Raw genomic sequence first — 22,821 nt, forward strand, 5'->3', positions numbered from 1 at the left:
GCTGCAATAAGTCGTATCGATGATGCAAAAAGTGTCCGATATGCAACTTTCCGTATTTTTACTCTTTGCATAAACTCCTATGTCGTCTCGATGCGTTGAAGGTCCCTTTAAAATGTCACTCTTAGGATCCAGCTAAAGCCTGCAACGGTAACACCATATTTAAATGATAAAACTTCGACGCGCATTCTTGTGTCTTCTTTATTTTGAAGAAGAAAAATCTCCCAAAAAACTAGAACCAATGTGTTGGCACGATATTTAGAACGGACGCGTGGACTGACTGAAGAGTAATAAAATCCAACTGTTTTAGTAATATTTATTTTGATTTAAAATTATTAAAGAAATCAGATAACTGAATTTGTTAATATTGCGAAGTTTTGCTCTACTAAGGTATTGAGGCTTCAATGTGAATACTTAAATACAATTAACATTACACAGTCAAAGAATAAAATAACATTTTCAGCAAGGAGGACGACATCCGCCAAGTATACAAACTCCAGAACTTACGTCCATCAAGCTCCTATTCCGTTCGAGTGGCGACTGTCAATCAAGTAGCACTCAGCCATTTTACTGACCCAGTCCATTTCACCACAGAAGAAGAAGGTATTCCTCACAAGAATTTGATAATATTAAGCAAAGTTATATTGCTCTATTTAGATACTGTTATAATGTAATCCTTGATTAGCTCCATCGTCAGCACCGCAGCAGCTTCGCGTCTCTCAAACTGACGAACCAGGCGAGCTTTATCTTAAATGGTCACAACCAGATGTAAAGACACTTAATGGGCTCATCACAGGCTATCATATCAAGGCTGTGCCACAAAATATTGGGGCAGGTAAGCATATCATTTAGAGGTTTTACAAATGGTAACTTCCTCAAGTATAACACTCGAAACAAACAAATCACAGTAGGTACATTCGAACAAATCTAAGCGTTCGACCAACTAGGCTTATATGGAAATTGTATTAGTTTTTACAACAAACTCTTCAGAATAATTATTAAAAAATATCACTGAATAAATTAATAAAATTAAAAAAAAATAAAGCTTTTTTTATAAATTTGACTATTATTTAAATGATTAATCCTTGGGATTTATTTGCTCCAGTTCAAACAATTTGTGTGACTCAAAACTTGGCGATATTGGAAAGTTATACTACTAAAGACTAATAAACAACTTTACTTTTTGGTAGGGGAGCCCACGATGCTAAATGGGGATTTACTCGAGCGTCGTGGAGACCTATTGGGTTGCAAAGCTTAGATGATAAGAAGAAAAAAATGTTATATGATATATACCTTTTCATCGGTGGGGAAAGCGGCTATAGATGTTTAAATATGTAAAAAAAAACTGTTGCATGGACATACTCGAGCGCGTCAGATATTGATAGCATCAATGTCCTACGTATTTTTAATAATGTACGTATGTTAATCTGACCATTTGCCTGATGGGGGTGGTTGTACGTAAGGGTTAAAAATGAAAAAAAAAAAATTTAATCGAGCGCGTCAGGTTTTCAAAGGGGGTGTTAAGTGCACCAAAACAAAAGCTCTCATTCAATAATCTGACGATTTCGATCTGACGCAAACTCGCAGCCATTATTATAATGTGCAAAAAAAATTCGCCATTTTGAAATACTCGAGCGCGTCAGATTAAGATATATATGGTTCAGATTTATATTCTAAACGTACTGTCTCATAATCTGACGATTATCTAGAGGGATTTGCCTGATCTGACAAAAAAAATATTAAAAAAACGGTTCACCCTAAAGGCCATCCCTGCAATTCCATTCCTGGGCGCTTAAAATTGTACTTATGAGCTTGCTGAGTTCAAAGAAATAATATTTCTATGCGTTTGAGTTGTCCCAGCTCGAAAGTCTGATAGAAGTTTCATAGAACACTATTTTTGAAATTTTCAAACCCCAATAACTTTTGAATGGATCAAGCAATTTTCCCGCGGTTGACAGCGATCGACGCATTTTTTAAGCTCTAATTATGTAATTTCATCAAAAACGATAATCCGACAAGAAATGTCGAAGTTATGTGATAGAAACACTTTTTTCGGTTTTCTTTCGTTCACGATATCTCTCGAACGAATCAACCGATTTTGACCAGTTTGGTGGCGATCGACGTCGTTTTTTAAGCTTAAAGGTGGATTAGTTTTTTGAAGTTGATGGATAAAGCCGTTTAAAAGTTATTGCAAAAAAACACTTTCAAAAAAACAAATTGTTATTTTTTTAGATTTTTCAAAATTTCTCAAAATCTATCGGTCCGAATCGGTTCAAATTCACATGAAATCTAATTTTGAGGGAAACGCGGAGAAGGAAATGTAGGCATCACGCAGCTGCACGCGTTTATCGCACGAACTTTATCGACGAAATTTTGTTATTTCGGCTTGCGGAAATCGTCAGATTATATATTTTTCAATATACTTGAATTATTTCATTCAAAATAAAAAAAAAATTAGCTACGCTCGAGAATGTCAAGATGACGTTTTTTTTTTACAACTTTGCTGCCCTCCCCTCTCTTTACGTTACTCTCAAATTGTCAGATTAGTGGAATATACACTTTTTAGGATGTGATTAACTCACACTACCTTAATCTGACGCGCTCGAGAATGTCTGATGATCAATTTTTTTTTACTAATCTGATCCTGTATCCTTCACGGGCGGCCTTATATATGGGCCTCATATTTGGTGGAGGTACTTAACCGGGTACAAGGTATCCCCCTGTATATTAATCTGCCGCGCTTGAGTAAATCCCGAAATCCCCTCTTGGGCTCCCCTACTATTTGATGTATTTTATGTTTGTTAAATGCTAAAATAATCTACTTGGTTTACAATAAATTATTGATTGAAAACTTGAATGAAAAAAAATTACCTGTAAACAATAATTAAACATAGCAGATAATACCAGCCCTGATATTATCTGCTATGTTTAATTATTGTTTACATATACTATTTGAATTTCTATCATATATTAACTAGAGATTTTTACCCTTGTGTTTTTTCTATTATAAACAATATTTTACCACGGCGAGCGTTCGAACATCGATTTCGACTATCGTGGTGTTAAAAGCTAAAAAACTAAATGATTTCAGATGAAGGAGAAACAAAGACGCTCAAAGTTTCTCATCAGGCAGGGAAATTGGATACTACTGTTAGAGGGCTTCTGAAGAATACTCGGTTAGAACTTTAACTTGCTAATAAATATAGTAAAAGTTAGTTTTTTTAATTGATAATAGAATTTTGGTTTCTATATGTCATAAATCTGAGACTCACACCTAAAAAGGTTGTAACACTACTTATTGTTAAAAAACTAAGTGATGCAAACAATCTTGAAACAAAATTGTACCAAATAATTTGTAATGAGAGAATACATTTTAGGTATGCTGTTTCCATAGCAGCTTCTAACAGCGCTGGCATTGGTCCCTATTCCACACCAGTATTTCAGGAGACTAAAGCTGGAGGTAACTCTCTTTTAACTAATACAATAAAAATAGCATCATTCCGTATATCATTTCCTGTAGTTTAAACGTATATTAAATATATTTTTGGACGCTAAATATGTAAATTTTTAACAGGTTTACTAACCAAGCTAATCAACATTATTTCTTCAAACGAACCTTGCCATAGGCGCTGATAACAAACATATTTAAACCAGTCAGTAGGAGTCAGTTAATTTGTAAAGATTTATTAAAAAACGTTAATATGTTGATGCATGTATATACATATAAATTAGGCGTCACGTTGTCTGTCCCCTATGGACTCATCTACTTAACCGATTTCAATCAAATTTGCACACTGTGTACAGTTTGATCTACCTTAAAAGATAGGATATATAGATAGTTTACAAACACACACACACACACACATATATATATATATATATAATTATATTATACGTATGTATGTCATTAACACCTCTTAAACTGCTTGAATGATTTGAATGCGATTAAGCGATTTGAATGATTTTGTATGTGTTTGGGTTGAGCCCTAGATGGTTTTTGATTCCCAAATCAGTAGTAATTTCATACTACGATTAATAATTGCTTGAAATATCATACAGGACATAGGTCTGTCGGGTCCAGTAAACTATAGATTTCATGCAAGTCTTTAAACTGAATTTACAGCACCAGAAAATGCCCCGACATCTGTGGAATGTACCGCGGTTTCGCCTACTTCAGTCAGAATTGGATGGCAACCGCTGCTCAAAACACCTGAATTGCTGGGTTACACCATTTTATATGCTACTGAAGGTAATTTTCTCATTACAGAACAGCTTAATATCTTGGAGACATTACTTTCTAGCATATAGTGACTTCTATAAGGGACATCGTCCGCCATTTCTTCTTGTGCCCACAGCTAGGACTAACCTTCTGAAAAAGGCATGATTCGGTGTATTAATGAAATTTATTTTTACATGTCATTTTCATTGTCCATTGAGTGTACTGGCAAAAGTTCTATTACTTGTTAGTGCCTGTAGTAGTTAGTTAATTTATTGTATTTTTTATTATGTAATTTTGTTTTTCCTAATTAATTTCATGTTTGTTTTTTTTGTATCGTCTGTAAGTTTGAAAAGGTCCTAAATTGACAAGAGTGACAAATAATTGTTAATCAATTATTTGTCACTGTTGTCAATTTAGGGTCACCTCACACCTGTTAAGGCAGGAGTGCTTTTATTAATAAATAAAATAAATAATAAGCGTTAAATCATGCACTTTTTAATGCTAATAAGTCATTCCCTCTCTTTTCAGAGAGTACCTGGCAAAACGCAACATCACTCCACACAGAAATGTATCTTCAAAATTTGATGAAGTACACAAACTACACAATTAAAGTCGCTGGATTCTCCAGCTATGGTGTGGGGCCCTTCTCTTATCCAATAATATGTGCTACTTTAGAAGATGGTTAGTATACTTTAATTAGTTTTTGAATTTTTGTTGAAGTTGAATAGTTCATTGGGAATAATATGTGTGTTAGTGATTGTAACTGACATAGTTATATTAACAGAACTATGGGATCTTATTTAGAATAATTGTTTCCCTTCATGACCACACATACAAGAACAATAATTTATGAAAATATATTAAAAGAATTTATGAAAAATGTTGTTATCTAGATTTTATTATTACTTCATAGAAGCATATATTTTAAAGAAAACACTTTTTTGGCGTATTGAAGCTATGTATTATTATAAACTTATAATTATTTTATTTTTTTGAAGTGTATGAAATTTCCCCAAGAATATATTATATTGTAATGACGAATATATGAAACCTAAAGTCATTAGAAAAAATAGTTTTTAATTTTTGATACTTGCAGTACCTGGTCCACCAGCAGATGTTAAAGCACTAGTGTTATCACCAACCTCACTTCTTGTTAGTTGGAAATCACCAGACCGACCTAATGGGGAATTACTATATTACACTGTGTATGCTAAACCTGTTGGACTAAGGTTGGTTTTTAAAGCTGCTAAAATCAATGAATAAGGTTTTTTTGAAGTTTTACAAAAAGTTCACGCCCATATTCAAGACGAATAAATCATTGTTATTGTACTTTTTTTACCAAAATCTATCTCCCTTGATCACATCGGTAACATAATATACAGAAATATAGGAAATAGTACTTTTGTTTCATTTTGCTATTATAAATAAGGTTAGTGTTAATTGTAGAGTTTACTAAGTATATTCACTTTTTTTATCATTGAGATTTCTTTTTCTAATATTTTTTTTACAAAATATTTTACTAACAAAAAAGTCTGTGCTTAAATCAACTGTTTGTAAACATGAAATGTAATGTTTTTTTCATTATTAGACACTAAAATACTATATCTAATAGATAAAAGCCTAGTTGTTAGATTAATATATCAATAATCTAACAACTAGGCTTTAAAAATTCTCAGATAAGTAAACTAGTCGATAGTTAAATTTAATACAATTTTTAGTGGTGGAATGACATTAACTCAGCGAATTGAACCAAGTAAAACCACAGCGGAAGTGAAGGAGTTGAGTGTTTCCCGTACATATGAGGTTTGGGTTTGTGCATCTACCCGTGTTGGGGAAGGAAGAGCAAGTAAACGGCTGAGTCAAACCCCAACACAGAGAGGTAACTGTATACGAAAAAAATTAATTTTAATTATTAAAACATTTGAAGAAAATATTTTATCACTATTAAAATTTAATTGCACCAGTCCGTGAACATTTTAATGTATACGCTTTATTACTTTCTATTAATGTTAGTATTTATTCTTATATTTTTGAAGTTATATTTCTTTTGGCGCGATGGAGAAAAATGATGAGAGTGAATTTTTACGATGCGCGCGCACACCAACACCTAAATTCGACATCGTAAAGTTAGGTCTGGGTGGCAAATCGATAACTATGTTCAAGTTGTATATTCTAGTATTTTTAAATTTAGAACATGTGTTTTGTAACAGTACAATTAAACAGTGTGAATAAATAAATATTATTTTGGTATTTCAATCAATTTCGTAGGTGATAGTATTTATTAATAACGTATTTATAAAATAAAATCTTTTTGATTAATTTTAATATTTATAGTTCGCACACTGTTATTTTTAATATATTTTATTGATGTCAATCAATCGCATTATTAACTTGAATTACAATTATTTTATGTCTTTAGTGGTAGCTGGTGTATCATCCCTGGGCGGAACAATATCCGTAGGAGCTGGTTCTTCTCTGCTCCTTCGGTGTGAGTGTGTTGGATCTCCTCCTGCTCGCACGGTGTGGTATCACAACCACAACATCATCACACACCATCCCCGCTTCACTCGGAATCATGACGACAGTCTACTTATTAATAGTGAGTATAACATTCTTAAGCTATTGGTGCTAACTACAGGTAGCTTAACCAATTAAAACATAATTCTTGAATTGGATTTTTTTATGTATCCTATATCAGTTTAGTTTATTTTTATTTCTTTTTGTTTCTGTTAAGTATGTGTTTTCCTTCTTATTGTATTTGTAATATGTATTTTTGCACTTCTTGCCTACCTTATGTAATTTACTCACAGTGGTTTTTTCCTTTACTCACAGTGGTTGTTTTTCTAGCTTCAGTTGCTTTTCATTAAATTATGTTTAATATATTTTTTTTTACATTTTATGTAATGCAATGAAGTGTTAATAAATAAATAAAAAAATATTTAATATTTACTCAATTCTTCATCTGATTTACTGTGAAATTAAAATATGCAAAATGTTTTAGACCCAATGAGTTAAACTATGTTACTATGGGCCATGCCTGAACATTTTGCTCACTCAGGCTTTCTTAGTTTTAAAGCGTGGCGATTTCCTATCATCGCAGCTATGCCCCGAGAGTATAGATAGCTATACGTAAGCACATTTACATATATTATATTATTGTACTCGAGTGGTTAATTTAGAGTAAAAATAAAATTAACTATTAAACCACTTCGATGACGATTGACCGTATACCGTTTATTATACTTACTTATTACTTAAGGAAAACAGATAAAACACGTTATTTTACCATCAATATGTTTATTATCTTATTTTAATATATTATTTTCAGATATAGACCAATCGTTGGGTGGAAACTACACCTGTTTGGCAAAAAATCTTTATGGTTCTGATTCCGTGGAGTACACAGTAATTGTTTTACCCTTACCCGAACCACCAGTAATTCGGGCTACGCCATTTAAAGACAGCATATTAATTGAATGGGAACAGCCGACCTTAATAAATAGGACTTTGGGACAAAAAATTTGTAAGTACTTATTAATATTCCACCCTTTACTAACTACACTTAAGATTTTTTTTTTATAGAACCGGGGGCAAACGGGCAAGAGGCTCACCTGATGTTAAGTGATACCGCCGCCCATGGACACTCTCCATGCCAGAGTTTATTGGCGAACAATAATTATTGTTTTGATTGATATGAAGGTATACTAGTATTTACAAATTTACTTTTCTCTTATAGAACAGGAAGCTAACTTGTTGTTAAGATACCGCCGCCCATGGACACTCTCAATGCCAGAGGGCTCGCGAGTGCGTTGCCGATCTTTTAAGAATTGGTACGCTCTTTTCTTGAAGGACCCTAAGTCGAATTGGTTCGGAAATACTTCAGTCATTTGCTTTCCCTTTGAATTATCAGTATGTATGTAGTTACTACTTGCACTAACATTATTACCTATTTAAAATAAATTAGCTTTAATGAATTATTATATTATTTCTCTAATATAACTGTATACATACATTATTATCACCAGAAAACTCACAAAGTATGTAATAATAATTGGTAAAATTGTTATTATTAATAATGTCTTCAACAGCATACAGCTTAACATGGAAAGAAGCAAATGGACCGTGGCAAGATTCCTGGTCCCCCGATGAGTTGCCAGATCTACCAGACAAGTTGCCCAAAAGGGACAAGTCCACACAAAAGTACCTTCTGACCAGCCTGAAATGTGGAACTAAGTACTCCATACGAATAACTGCCTCCAGCAAAGTAGGAACCTCACAACCGGCTTATATGGAGACTAGTACATTGGGTGGAGGTAATTATCATTACAATTAAAAAATAAATGTATATTCTTTGAATACAAAAATTAATATAAATACAGTGAACATTTGAGTATTAATAACAATTTTTTTGTGAGAGTATGTTGTGCTCCTATTTCCCCATGTCGCTTGCTGATAGAGGATTTATTTTATTTTATTTATTTTATTTATTTACACTTCGTTGCTAAAGAAATACAAATAACACAATATATATAAATTACAAGGGATGCAACAGGCGGCCTTATCGCTAACAAGCGATCTCTTCCAGGCAACCCTAGTAAGAATAGAAATAATAAAAAATGATGGGCGAAAGAAGTGCAGAAGTTATATAAAAAGCAAAATAAATTTATATTAATATATAGAACCTTAATCTTTGACAATCTGAGACAAATCTTTGTTTTTAATTTCTATTATTATTATTTATTACATAAGATGTCATGTGGAACATGGTGTAATGGTTGCAGACTTACAAACATTGTGTAAAATAATAAAAAGAGTGACGGAGTTTATTGCCAGTTCTTCTCTTCCGTTGTACGACCTTGATTTGAAAACTGACAGTAAATGTAAAATTGGTTTTATTGGTGTTTAAGAAACCCTTTCTGGACATTTCCAGTTCCGATTCCACCATCATCAAACGAATGGTTATGGAGCAACAGTTCGCATATGTACATCCAATTGGCTGGCTGGGAAGGTGGTGGGTGTGACATGAGGACATGGGACGTGGAATATCGTCCGATGGGATCTCGGGTCTGGACTAAAGCTAAGAATACATTGGTAAATGTTCTAATATTATTTTTTTTATAATTTTTTTTTTCTTTTTTTTTTATTTGACGATACGAGGAATAATCACGGTTTGACATAATAGACCAGTGCCGAAGCCTTCAAAAATAGTAAAAAACGAAAAAAAATTACAGTAGGATGAAACCCATTAGAAATGCAGGGGAATATGATCAAAATGAAAGGAAAAATAAATTACGGTCGATCCGAGTTCGGGAAGTGGGAGGGGGGTGACTTTTAAGGGGGAAAAATTGTTTATCTTGATTTCTGGCGAAACTACCAGTCCTATGGAAAAAAGTTAAATGGCAAAGTTGTAGGTCATAAAAAGATCTACAACTTTGGTATTTACAATTTTTTCACATAACCTCAAAATTTAGGTGAAAAATTCAAAAAACCAAGTTTTTAGTTTTTTATTTATATCTTTTTTAAAAAGTTTTTTTTTTCTACGAAATTTGGTGAAAACTTACCTTATTATGTCCCAAATATACTGTAATTTATTTGATTAAAAATATTTATTTTTTCGCCTCATTTTAACTTAATATCAAAAAAGCACCCTAATTTTCAATCGAAAATTCTGACGTCAAAATTTCAGCTTTTTTCAAAAAGTTTGGGGGCTTTTTGTTCGTTGAAATATCTACTTTCTGATGGTGTAAAAAAAAATATACATTACTATAGGAAATATTATTAGAAAATGCAAAAAATTGAAAAAACCTCAAATTCGCAAATTTTCTTTTAATTATGTACAATTTTGAGGTATTTATTAAAATTTACACTTTAATTACTCAGAAAACGTAAGATTTCATGCTTCATTGATAAACGAAAAAATTGCAAATTAAAATATACTTCTATAATTAACAAACAAATAAGTTAATAAAGTTAATATTTAATAAGACATATACAATATTTTGAAAAAGTTGTAGAATCTTCTGTAAATAATATTTGTAGATGCCTATTTATTGCTGTTTTAAGATAATTTATATACCTGAGTGACCTTCGGTGAATTTTAGCCCAGTGTAAGTTATTTCATTGAGAAGTGGGGCTGGACCTAGGAGGGTCTGGGCCTTACTACATACCTGCTATTTCGTAGCAGCTGTAAAAACCGTTAGCCAGTATTCGAGATACAGAGTAGTGTACAACATCGTTTTTAAAAATACACCTGCAGGCTGAGTTACTCTAAGTGATTTGTGAGAAATTTACTTTATTCAAAGAAAAATTCAAAATTCACCGAAGGTCACTCAGGTATATAAATTATCTTAAAACAGCAATAAATAGGCATCTACAAATATTATTTACAGAAGATTCTACAACTTTTTCAAATATTGTAGATGTCTTATTAAATATTAACTTTATTAACTTATTTGTTTGTTAATTATAGAAGTATATTTTAATTTGCAATTTTTTCGTTTATCAATGAAGCATGAAATCTTACGTTTTTTGAGTAATTAAAGTGTAAATTTTAATAAATACCTCAAAATTGTACATAATTAAAAGAAAATTTGCGAATTTGAGGTTTTTTAAATTTTTTGCATTTTCTAATAATATTTCCAATAGTAATGTATATTTTTTTTTACACCATCAGAAAGTAGATATTTCAACGAACAAAAAGCCCCCAAACTTTTTGAAAAAAGCCGAAATTTTGACGTCAGAATTTTCGATTGAAAATTAGGGTGCTTTTTTGATATTAAGTTAAAATGAGGCGAAAAAATAAATATTTTTAATCAAATAAATTACAGTATATTTGGGACATAATAAGGTAAGTTTTCACCAAATTTCGTAGAAAAAAAAAACTTTTTAAAAAAGATATAAATAAAAAACTAAAAACTTGGTTTTTTGAATTTTTCACCTAAATTTTGAGGTTATGTGAAAAAATTGTAAATACCAAAGTTGTAGATCTTTTTATGACCTACAACTTTGCCATTTAACTTTTTTCCATAGGACTGGTAGTTTCGCCAGAAATCAAGATAAACAATTTTTCCCCCTTAAAAGTCACCCCCCTCCCACTTCCCGAACTCGGATCGACCGTAATTTATTTTTCCTTTCATTTTGATCATATTCCCCTGCATTTCTAATGGGTTTCATCCTACTGTAATTTTTTTTGGTTTCAAAAATTATCGACACTGGTCTATAAGTCAATGCTGCAATTTTAAATGCTATTGGAGTAATAGATTAAAGTGTATTTTCTGTGTTTTTTTTTAATTTTATACATGTGTGTTCATTGTGGCATCATGGAACATTACGTGCTAACCTAACTAAAAGCTAATAAGTAATTCAAGTCTAACCTAATTTACTTAAAAAGGATTAATGTGAAGTAATATGTAAATAAAAAACTGTTTTTTTTGCTTACTCTCTTTAGAGATCACTTATGTGAATTGTAATATTCGTTTTGTACTATGAAATTGATGTTTTGATTTATGTATTAAATATATTTTTATCGGAAAAAAGGGGGGGGGGGGGTATAGGGCAGCGTGACGTTCGCCGTTTATTACATGTCATGAGCGCTCACAACGGGTTTCTTTGTTTTTCCAATACTTGAGAGAGTAACGTTTCCACGTACCCTGCGCTCTCGAATCAGTAACAAATGAAAATACTATTTCTCTAGAATTTATCATACTCAGTATGGGAATAGAATTTATCATACTCAGGGGGGTCTTAGTTTTTGTGACGAAATATTTCTAGGGGGGGTCACAAAAAGTGTGACACAGCGTGACAATGGGGGTCAAAAAAAGGTGATTTCAGTGTGACGTATTTTATGAACGGCCCCTAGGAAGCATAAAGCATCAAGCACAAGTTAAATATTTGTTAAAAGTTATTATTTCTGCTATCCTCAGTCATATTCAGATACTAGCTGGAATCTGCCCATGTACCAAGCGAGCTACCGATCAAGTTCATTTGCGATACCAGATCTATCTCCCGCAACGTGGTACCAGGTCCGCGTCACTGCCACTAATGAAGCTGGCAGTGTTACCAGTATTTATAATTTCGCTACAAAAAATGTTGATGGAAGTAAGTAATAAACATTAAGCAATTATCGATATTAAGCTTAAAAAATGTAGGTCTCCCATTGGGGCATGTAATAGTGAACAGCATTCTATATCTTCAAATCGAAACGATTAAAAATATCGCCAGGAATCGAACATATAATATATCAAAATAAATCATTTACTCATGTAGGTAACAGTCTATTTTTTTTTGCCAGTTCTCAAATCAAGGGCGTAGAACGGAAGAGAAGAACTGGCAATAAACTCTCCACCACTCTTTTTCATAGCATAGATACTGAAATAAACATCACAGAAGATTTGTTGTCAATAAAAATAAACACATGGACAGACTCTTTACTTTCTGGTTTTCCTATACAACTAGAGAACGTTAAAAAGATATTTTGGGATAATATTATTTTTAATTAAATCTAAACTTTTAATAATTAATTAATTACGGCTCATTGCAATCAGCAAAATAATTTTATTTATTTAAAAAAATCTTTGTTTCAGCTGAAGTCGGCCCGCTTTCCGATGTTTTTGATCTTAACATGCTCGTAATAATATTAAGTTCTATCTTACTTGTGGTCTGCCTAATTTGTTGCATCTACATACTGTTTATGAGGCAAAGGTAAGCCAGAACAGCCATAATAATCATTTATAAATTACTTAAAGAAATAACCAAGTTTTAAGTGCTCTGAAGTTTATTTGTAATGATTAGCTGTTAATTGTTAATTGCTTTATTTTAAATGTTATGTACACCCTATAAGGCACACTTATGAAGCCTAGGATTCAATAAAAAAATCTGAATCACAGAACTAATTTCACTACTAAGGTTTAAACAAATCGAATTATTTTCAATAAATGTTATATATATACTAAGTTTTCTAGTGACCAAGTTGACATGAAGTGTGAAAGGTAAACTTTTATATTTTTCAGAAACAACACTTTCATAGAGTACAGAGACTCGATAACCATAGATAATAAATCTGAGAATGGCATAACGAACACGTCACATAGCAACTTAGCTGCAAAGGAAAATGCATTGAATGCTCAAAACAGGATATATAGCACGCCAATACCAGTTAGAAACAATAGCAAACATGGTGAGAATCCTCTTTTTTTTAAAGAAATTACTTAGGAAAAGTTTAGAGATAAGTCATTCAAATAGTTTTTTGTGATTGTGTGTGATGTTACTAAAATGCAGTGGTTATGATTGAAAAAAAGTTTTCGAACTATTGAGTATATAGAACCAGAATAATCTACGATTTTCCTAAACGACATTTATATTGATTACCACCATATATTGGGTCAGATAATAATTAGTCATTTTTAAATCATTTCAACAACGTATTCGACATAAACTTATCTACATAATAAAAGTTACATGTGCTCATTTTTTTTCATTATTATCCTTTTCACATATGCTTTAATTACTTTGCTTTTTCCATGAGTTTTGTGTGAATAACTATATGCTTTACGTATATTATTTTATTTGCAATTTTTGCGCTTACCTAATCATATTTTTTCTCACAGTGGTTGCCTGGAAGAGATCACTCGAAAGCGATTAGCCGGCAATTGCTCCTCTTTTAATTTAATTCTTTTAATTGTTCTATTTCTGTATATTCGGATCGAAGTGTAAATAAATAAATATTTTCAGAACTCTACGAAATTAGTCCGTACGCACAATTTGCAGTGGGATTTCGAACATTCGGTCATGTCGAAAATCAAGATATACCCAGCGCCCACAGGAAGCATCGATATGATTCTGGTAAAATTATTTTTATACGACAATTTGTTTTTAACAAATCTCTCAAAACTTTATACACTAGCAATCATCAAAGTTGGACGTCGAATCGTGCTTTTATAAAGTTTGTGTTTGCTATAAAGATAGCTGTTTTCACGAATACTAATATAAATATAAAAAATGTGAGCTGTCACGGGCCGCCTGGCAGATGTGAAACATCGACATTATTTTGTAAAAGTAATATGCAGAAAAGAACAGATTGTGATATAAACTAAATAATGATAAAATAAAATATTACGATTTTTTTTCCAGATAACGATGACTATTTGTTGAATAAACATTATATTCATTCAATATTTTTAATGTGAAATTTACTACTGCATTTAGACTGTATATCATATAGCGTGGCGACGCGTCGCCACGCCAGAAATCGGTTTTACGTGCGGCTATAGATGTTTTAATCAATATAATTTTTTTTAGAGACAAGTTTCCAAATGTGTTCGGAGTCGGAAGATAGCGACACAATATCAAAGAACACCCTGAAAAGTATTCCAAGAAGTAAATGCTCAAAAGGTAGTATAAATTAATTTTTATTATAAATTAAAAATATTTTTATTTGAAGAAATGCGTACTTCATTAGTGACACGTTAATAAATATTATAGATGGGTTTTATTCGATGCAGAAAGTGGTTTACTTAAAGTAATAATAATGTATTTACATAAATATGGTACAAAATTATTATGGTGGTACAATCTAAAGATGGCGTGCAAATTTGAGTAATATCATTATATCTTTTTTTCAGATGTATGTCGAACCCCACACTATAGATAGCCAGGAAATAGAAATCTAGAAGAGAATAAATAAATTATGTAAACGTAATAATAATCCATACCTTTTTAAAATTTTCTATGGAGTTGTTTGAATTTATTCACTGTAATATTTGGTATTGGCAGATTGTGTACGAAATTAAAAGTTTTGAACACAACGTGGAAACGGTATAATAGTTGTTTTAGGGAATAAAAATATACTATTTATTTAACACGAATACTCGAATTTATTACATTACTTAGTTTCGAGTGTTTTAAAGTCGTGGATGACGAGAGTGTCTTAAATTCTGGCTTATAACTGTTTAAAGTTATCTATAGTCGAAATGAAGTGTGATTCCAATTATAGAATTTAAAATAATTAACCGTTTCTATAACCAATTCAACTTAGGGTCCTTCAAGAAAAGAGCGTACCAATTCTTAAAAGGCCGGCAACGCAATCGCGAGCCCTCTGGCATTGAGTGTCCATGGGCGGCGGTATCACTTAACATCAGGTTGAGCCTCCCGCCCATTTGCCCCCTATTCTATAAGAAAAAGAAAATGTATGATGGTGACTTAAAAGACGATATGATCTCCTTTCTGAATTGGGTTGAGACGAACAATGCAAATAGCAGACATTTCGATGCTCAATCTGATAGACCGAAGTCTGTTTTAGTGATAGCTTTTAAGTTTCTTTGTATGTAATCAATATCAATCAATCAAATACGTTTATTCAGTTTAGATGCGTCTTAGGGCATGCTTATGAATGTCAAGATTGTTAACAAAATTCGCCAAAGAACAAGACAATGCCATCCGTTCGCAAAACTAGCAGAAGGCCTTGTTCTAACAAGAACGGGCAAGAAACTCTGCTAGTCTACTCTCACTCTAGTCTACCCTCTCTCTAAACTACAATTATTCCAAGGAAAATGTAATTAATATTGAATCCTATCTATATAGGATGTTTGCATTAATTCCTCAGTACGACTTTGATTTCTAGAGGAAAACATTATGATCCAGGATATGGGATCGCCTAGTCATTTTTGTATTCCTTCAAACGGTTGTTATACGATATACTTGATGTTTTCAACTTTCTTAGGATATTTTAAAATCTCTATAAGTTAATCATTGGAATATAAGACTGAATATTGTTTTTAATAAGTTTAATAAATTGTATTATTATTTTCAATAAAATATATTTGTTTGAATTTACTTTTTTATTCATATACATTTCTGTCAAGATTCTTTCCAGCATCTACAAAAACATGCTATCCTGCGGTCCAAGCAGTACCACTGGTTGATACTAATATTATATATATTTATTAAATATAAATAGTATTAAATTGTTCTAGTAAAATGAACTTTCTAAAATATAACTTTAAAAAATTAGCGCACGGTGCTATCTATTGACTGAAATTTGAAATGATTCACTGGATGGTCCGAAGGCCGCCGACCTTTCTGGCTTACAATAGAACTTTACCAGTGTCGCTACCTTTTTAGGTTTAGGCCTCAGTGTTTTGTATCTGTTGCTTGATTATTTATTTATCTAATAAGCAAGTAGGTGATCAGCCTCCTGCGCCTTTTTGGGACTAAAGCAAGCCGGTATCCTCACGATGTCTTCCTTCAACGTTCATGAGAATGTTAATTGCGCTCATACAAATTTATTTATTTGTTTTTTTTATTTTTTATTTATTCCAGTAAATTTTTCAATCTTAACAGTTACTACTAATGCGATAGAATTCCAAAATATTTCCCACACCAACTATCCTACATAAAAACATTTAAAAAATCAACTTATATTCCTAAATCTTATAACTAACAATAAAGTCTATTGGTGCACAACCGGGTACCGAACCTACGACCTAATTGAAGAATGTCATACGCAGAAGCAGCTAGGCCAACACTGTTTAATATAATATAAGTATTTAGGAAATTAATATACTTACCTTTCCCTCGCAATATATTTATGAAAATATAATGTATGTATACAAAAATAGTAAAAAGTTTAGTTAGAGTAGAACATACGCACAACGTTAATACTCGGAACAAAGGCAGGCTGATTTCCCCGTACTAGACTATATAAAGTTAGTAATTCTTTTTTGAGAAAAGGGATACTCTTCTTTAATAAAATCCCAGAGGCTCTTTTATCTCTGCCTTTTAATAAATTTAAGAAATGTATTAATGAAAAGCTGTGTAAAAAGGCTTACTATAAAGTTAGCGATTATTTCGTTTATAAAAGGGCCTGGGACTAGTGCTGGGCCGGCTACTTCTAATTAATCTGCTATATTTGTTTTAAATATTGTAGAATTGTTTGATGATTTGCGTTTTTTTAAAAGAATACCGAGAGTTTTTTACGCCGGCTTTTTCTCTCGACCAACACCCTCTGTCTTCTTTGCCGATGAGAAGGGATGCCAACAGAATTTAATGACGTGGAATAAGTGATACCATAATGATCTTATGTTCTTAAATAAATATTTTATTTTTTTAACAATAAAGTAATGTCACTATTATTGCAATATTTGTTCATGTAAAAACAGGAACTGTTCGAACAGGAATTAAAAAAATCGTGTGTTGGATAGCCATCCATCAAGAAAGGCTCAAACGGTGTAAATTATTGGAATAATAAAATAAAAAACATTTGGGGACATTATTTATTTCAATCTGTCAGTTACATGCGCAATCAATCTAATCTAACCTGTCCTAAACCTACCAAAGCATTCACCGTAGATTTACAAAGATATGTTATAAATACACTTACATGGGAACATATAAACATGCGTTGGGCAACGACTTCACTTGCGTGGCTCATACAAAATAATCAAACGGATCCAGAGACAATTTTGATTATAAACTTTCGTCTGTCACTATCGTACGACATTTGAAAGTATTATATAAATATATTTAGTGATAAACAATATAGTTTCAGGTGGTATCGAACCACTTTTATAGTATGACAATAGAACTAAGATAAAATTTAAATTCGAGATTTTGACTTAAGAGAACTTGTCTCTGAACCTGCCCGTAATAAATATGATCTTCAATGTACTTTAAGCCACAATTATTTAATTATTAAAATCACACCTCCTTGCACAATTTCCAAAAATTACTTTGTCATTTCACCATAGCGTAAATACGATTTGACGGAAAGAAACAGTATATTAGTAAAAAAATTGAATTCAGTTTTGATTTTTTGTATGTAATAGGAGGCAAACGGGCAGAAGGCTCATCTGATGTTAAGTGCCCATGGACACTCAAATTGCAAGAATGCCTGCAAGTGTGTTGCCGGCGTGAAGTGAAATTGCTATGGAAATACTTCAGTGGGCAGCTGGTTCCACAAAGAGGTGGTCCACAGCAAACTGCCTCAAGAAACCCAAAGCACAAAATGAATTTTCGACATTTCTAAGAAATGAGAAAACTAATTGAGGTTTGAAATACATTGCGTTTTATATATGAACTTAAAAGCACACAATTTACACCGATCCAACTTAAATTTGACCCAGTCACAAGTGAAGCCATAGCTGCAAAGGAACGTTGTCTATTACTAAACTATTCGCGTAAAAAAAATAAATAAATTAGCGTTCTATAAATTTTTTATCTAATATTTCTTTAATTAAATTGGAAATAAAATATCGTTAAGACAACAAATATATCGACATACCCTCCCATTTATAAAAAAAAATAGTATTGAACTAATTAAAATAATTTGTTCCTTTCTATCCATATTCTGTGATGAAAAAACAATACTTTCGTTAAATTTGTGTGATTTAGTTTTTTTTATGAAAAGGAGGGTATATGGAAATTAATTGTTAAGTTGTGTTTAAATTGTTTAAATCCATTAATTTGTATATTTATTGAGAATTCAGATATATCAACAAAAGTAAATATTTGGGTTTAGCGTTTTGTACGGACACGTGTTCTAATTAAATTTGATATGAACATTCTACATATAAAATTATTTTGACACATTTTCATAATAATTATACAATTTAGACGAAATTTAGTATCAATTCGAAATAACATCGTACAAAGATTACATTAATGGACAGTTTTATTAGTCTAACGTTGAAATTTACGCCTGGTACATTATTTTTTTAAACCCATATCAAAAATCTGGTATCAAAACTTAAGCCCATACTCAAATTCATTGTATGCCAAGTCGTTTTGAGTATTGTCAAATGTATATGACAACTCTTGAATATTGAGTCTTGAATACGGGCCTAAGACCAGATTTAACTGGAAAATTTTATGGACATTCAATTTGAGTAAGTACAAACATTTTAGTAATTTGAAAAAAATTTCGAAACACCGACAATATTTTTACAAAAGCTATACAATTGTTTTGATACCCGCATTCTTAGCACAAAAACGTAAATCGTATAGTAAACGTATTCGAATAGTAAGAGTAAATTTTTAATAGAAATTAGAGCAGCATATACGCTTGGTATACGTCAATATGCGTCCGGCATCCAAACTGTTCGTATGTATGATGTAAATCAATTATTGTCAAAAACTTAAGCCCTGTTTTGTATCCATACTAGTAGTTGCGACGACTTTTCATCCGTTATTTACATGAAAAATCTACGAAACGTTAGTAATATATTGAAACCTGTACGATTGAAAAGCTATCGATATTTTTGTGTTAAGAATGCCTGTGTAAAAACATGCGATAGGAAATCTTATATCAAAGGACTCTCTATAAAGATGATATAGACACAGATAATATGTAAATAGACGTTTCAATATATAAGAATGTAAATGTTATTAATAATATATAACATATTGTCAACGTGCTATTTTTTATGATTTTTTTCATTAATTATATTGTCAATCATTACTCGGTTATCCATTTTATTTTTATTTGAATTCAATATTTCGTCATTAATTTTAACCAATTAATAAGATTAATTTCCGAAAATTGGGTTATACGAAATAATTGTTAAAACTGTTATTTTCAGTTTACAAAGTTCAAAACACCAATATTATTTAAACCTAATTTAATTAACATAATGCTATCTCCTTCTTTTTTATTCAATTAGAAAGGGACAACTAATCAAAATCACATTTAGACATAATAAATACAAGTTTGGCGTATGTGATACAATATACAATTAGAACGCTCGCGGTGTTCGTAAAAATGGATCTGTCAAACCATTGACAATTGACAGGTCTCTATGTTCGGATCCAATAAATCGATTATATTGTCTAATAAATTCCAGAAATAAATAACAAATTGTTACATTAACGAAGGTTGGAAAAAAACTTTGTTCTACAAAATAAAAACAAATATTTTTACACATTTTGCTGAGAATAAAAGCTGTAAATAGTGTTGTGATATATCGATATTAACGTATCTTAGGCGCTGAGCGATCGTTGCAAAGTTTGTTCCTCCGTAGTGTTGCACCGCGTTTTATTTGCTCCATCAGGGACGTGTGACAGACGCGCGGATCCGGCTGCAAAAAAAAAAAAATACTTCTCTCTCATCTGCCCATCGGATGCAACTTTACCATCTTCACATTGGTAATTCAACGCATTCCAGTTAGGAAACTGTTTGCGATAATTTTAATATGCAAAAGTATTTCAACTCAACAAAAATTAAAAAAAAAAACTATCTAAATCTTTTTTTTTCTGATTTGTAAAAATCGATTAAAACAATGTACGAATTTCTAAAAACTATATTATTTTAATGTTTTTTGTCTAGAAACCTATTGATAATAAACTTTTTTTTTATCTCTAATATATAAAATTCTTGTGTCACGGGGTTAGTAACCGAACTCCTTCGAAACGGCTCGACCGATTCTCATGAAATTTTCTGTGCGTATTGGGTAGGTCTGAGAATCGAACAACATCTATTTTTCATCCCCCTAAATGTTAAGGGTGGTCCATCCCTAAATTTTTTTATTTTTTTTTTAGACGTTTTTATTTTTTTACGATACACCATACAAAAATACATGCAACCCTAAATTTTCACTCCTCTACAATCATCCCTTATGTTTTTTTTTTGTTAATTATAAACTTTAATTTTTTGGCACAAAAACATGGCAAAACAATGTTTGCCGGGTCAGCTAGTTAGTAGTAGTAGTAGTAGTAGTATATAAAAGCAGACCTGCGCATGCGTATTGATGAGATCCCTGACAGTGCTGGCTCTGGTAGTGGATAACTGACGTCGTTGGTTTTGTATAGTGGCTGACAACTTGTCCAGGAACGCCGGCTGGATGACTGCCGGCACCGCTTTACAAAAAAATGTTATACAGTGTCTGACAATAAATATCTTAATTTTGGAAAGATTTAAATAGGTTAAGTTAAATTAAAAAAAAAACTAGAATCTCAGCTTGTATATATAACGTTTAAAGAATACACTTTTTACCGGATTGAAGCTATGTGTTAATATAGTCGCAGTCTTCAGCACGCCAAAGTTTGTTAAGTGTAATACAATGTAGTAGTTTATACTTAGCTTCATTCCGGTAAATAAGTTTTTAATATGTACAAGCTATGTCAATAATTGACAATACTGTCTATATAAAAATATTTGATATCACTTTTTCTATTAGCTGTCTGACTTGACCATTGTACCCTATTTAAATATAGATACCATAAACTGCAAAAAAATCCATATTTAAACTAACTTTTTGGTTTATGTCCGTCCGCCGGTGTGATGCTGGAAATAGTCCTTCGACCTGTCCTAGGGGACAACTGCGGACCCAGTTTAGCGCTTAGACTCGCGATTAAACCGCTCGCTGGAATAAAAATGGATTAAAGTTAGAACCACGAGTTATGTAACATAACATTAGATAGCATTAAGTTGCACATACATATATTTGCTCTTAAGTAATATATATATTTATTAGTAAAAAAATATTGTGTGGTTTTATGAAACCACGGTAAAAGTGAAACTTTTTTTCACATTATAGACATTTAACTATACATATTTGGAATAATATTCCATTAAGGGTATAACATCGCTTTATCAATCTTAATTTTATACTTAGAAAATTGGAATGATAATGGGACTAATAAAAGTAGACTAGACGTCTCCAACTAATATTTTTATTGAATTCTGTGTACTTAGATTTAAGAACCCTTTAATAGGTCAAGTTAGTTTTTTTTTAGTCCAGCGTTCCAAGCCTAATTTTATATTAGTTATAAGCTTACATTTGAAACGATTAAAGCCAGTTAACATCCAGATTCAAGCAAAGAGTTTCATTTATTTAAACATTCCTTCAACAACCGCCGTACCGTACTAACACTAGTCTATATAGTATATATTTGGAATGAAACTTCCTTAGGTAATAAGGGTAAAAAATTTACGGATAAAACGTCACGAACATGTGCAGCGTTTTAGTCGAAGAAAAGGGAGAGAGCGATTGAGACCTATTGAGAGAGAGTGAGAAAGGGAGATCAAGAAGAAATACATAAAATAATTGATGGATTCGTTTAGTTTAACGACGACGTAATTCTGTCGCATAAGGCATAAACTTGTGCAAACGCAGATTTTATATTATCATTAGCACATATACAGTGTGAATACAAATACATGGAGTGACTGGTACTTGATCATCTATTGGGGCTTTTACATAGTAATAATTAATTTACAAAGAAGTTTCACTTCTGATGTGTGTACTTTGTACGCACGTAATTATTAACAAAATCAAAAGTTATGTAAACACTCACTAGCGGCGTGTCTGTCGGCGCTATGTGAGCGAGTAGAGCCGGGCTGCGCGTATATACCGCCAAACCGAGTTTCTTGCTTCAACTTGAAACCTGCAACAAACACGGGATTTCCTGTGAATTTCTGCTAAGAAATATGCTGAGAGTACTTTGCAATGCAACCTTGTATGATGAAATTTAGGATATTAAATTAAGTATAGGCTATTTACTATAGCAGCTAATTAACATACGATAGAGGCCAAAAATATTTTTTTACACAGTATCAAATAATATACCCCTCAAAGTCCAAACTTTTTAAATTTGTTTAACTTTATATTTAACAA

General features: G+C 31.8%; 2 protein-coding genes across 6 annotated transcripts in view; one reads left to right on the forward strand and one right to left on the reverse strand.

Moving 5' to 3' along the window:
* Positions 1-16,041, forward strand: part of LOC111000025 (Down syndrome cell adhesion molecule-like protein Dscam2) — a 54,125-nt gene extending 38,084 nt beyond the window's left edge. The window contains exons 16-33 of the mRNA XM_045632216.1: positions 461-600; positions 683-832; positions 3,089-3,173; positions 3,375-3,457; positions 4,121-4,246; positions 4,745-4,897; positions 5,313-5,445; positions 5,935-6,095; positions 6,636-6,815; positions 7,545-7,739; positions 8,305-8,529; positions 9,147-9,307; positions 12,139-12,313; positions 12,799-12,916; positions 13,225-13,391; positions 13,946-14,056; positions 14,513-14,605; positions 14,836-16,041. Coding sequence (XP_045488172.1) covers positions 461-600; positions 683-832; positions 3,089-3,173; positions 3,375-3,457; positions 4,121-4,246; positions 4,745-4,897; positions 5,313-5,445; positions 5,935-6,095; positions 6,636-6,815; positions 7,545-7,739; positions 8,305-8,529; positions 9,147-9,307; positions 12,139-12,313; positions 12,799-12,916; positions 13,225-13,391; positions 13,946-14,056; positions 14,513-14,605; positions 14,836-14,864 — 2,485 coding nt within the window. The 3' untranslated portion in view covers positions 14,865-16,041. The remainder of the gene's footprint in view (positions 1-460; positions 601-682; positions 833-3,088; positions 3,174-3,374; positions 3,458-4,120; positions 4,247-4,744; positions 4,898-5,312; positions 5,446-5,934; positions 6,096-6,635; positions 6,816-7,544; positions 7,740-8,304; positions 8,530-9,146; positions 9,308-12,138; positions 12,314-12,798; positions 12,917-13,224; positions 13,392-13,945; positions 14,057-14,512; positions 14,606-14,835) is intronic.
* A 1,433-nt stretch (positions 16,042-17,474) lies between these two features.
* Positions 17,475-22,821, reverse strand: part of LOC111000007 (protein MTSS 2) — a 122,815-nt gene continuing 117,468 nt past the window's right edge. For all 5 annotated transcript variants that reach the window (XM_045632229.1, XM_045632231.1, XM_045632230.1 and 2 more), the window contains 4 exons: positions 22,502-22,591; positions 21,457-21,567; positions 20,937-21,061; positions 17,475-20,283 (listed from right to left, as the gene is read on the reverse strand). In XM_045632229.1, the coding sequence (XP_045488185.1) occupies positions 20,176-20,283; positions 20,937-21,061; positions 21,457-21,567; positions 22,502-22,591 (434 nt within the window). In that variant the 3' untranslated portion in view covers positions 17,475-20,175. The remainder of the gene's footprint in view (positions 20,284-20,936; positions 21,062-21,456; positions 21,568-22,501; positions 22,592-22,821) is intronic.

Source organism: Pieris rapae, chromosome 18 (assembly GCF_905147795.1).
Source record: "Pieris rapae chromosome 18, ilPieRapa1.1, whole genome shotgun sequence".
In the NCBI taxonomy this organism is placed as follows: Eukaryota; Metazoa; Arthropoda; class Insecta; order Lepidoptera; family Pieridae; genus Pieris; species Pieris rapae.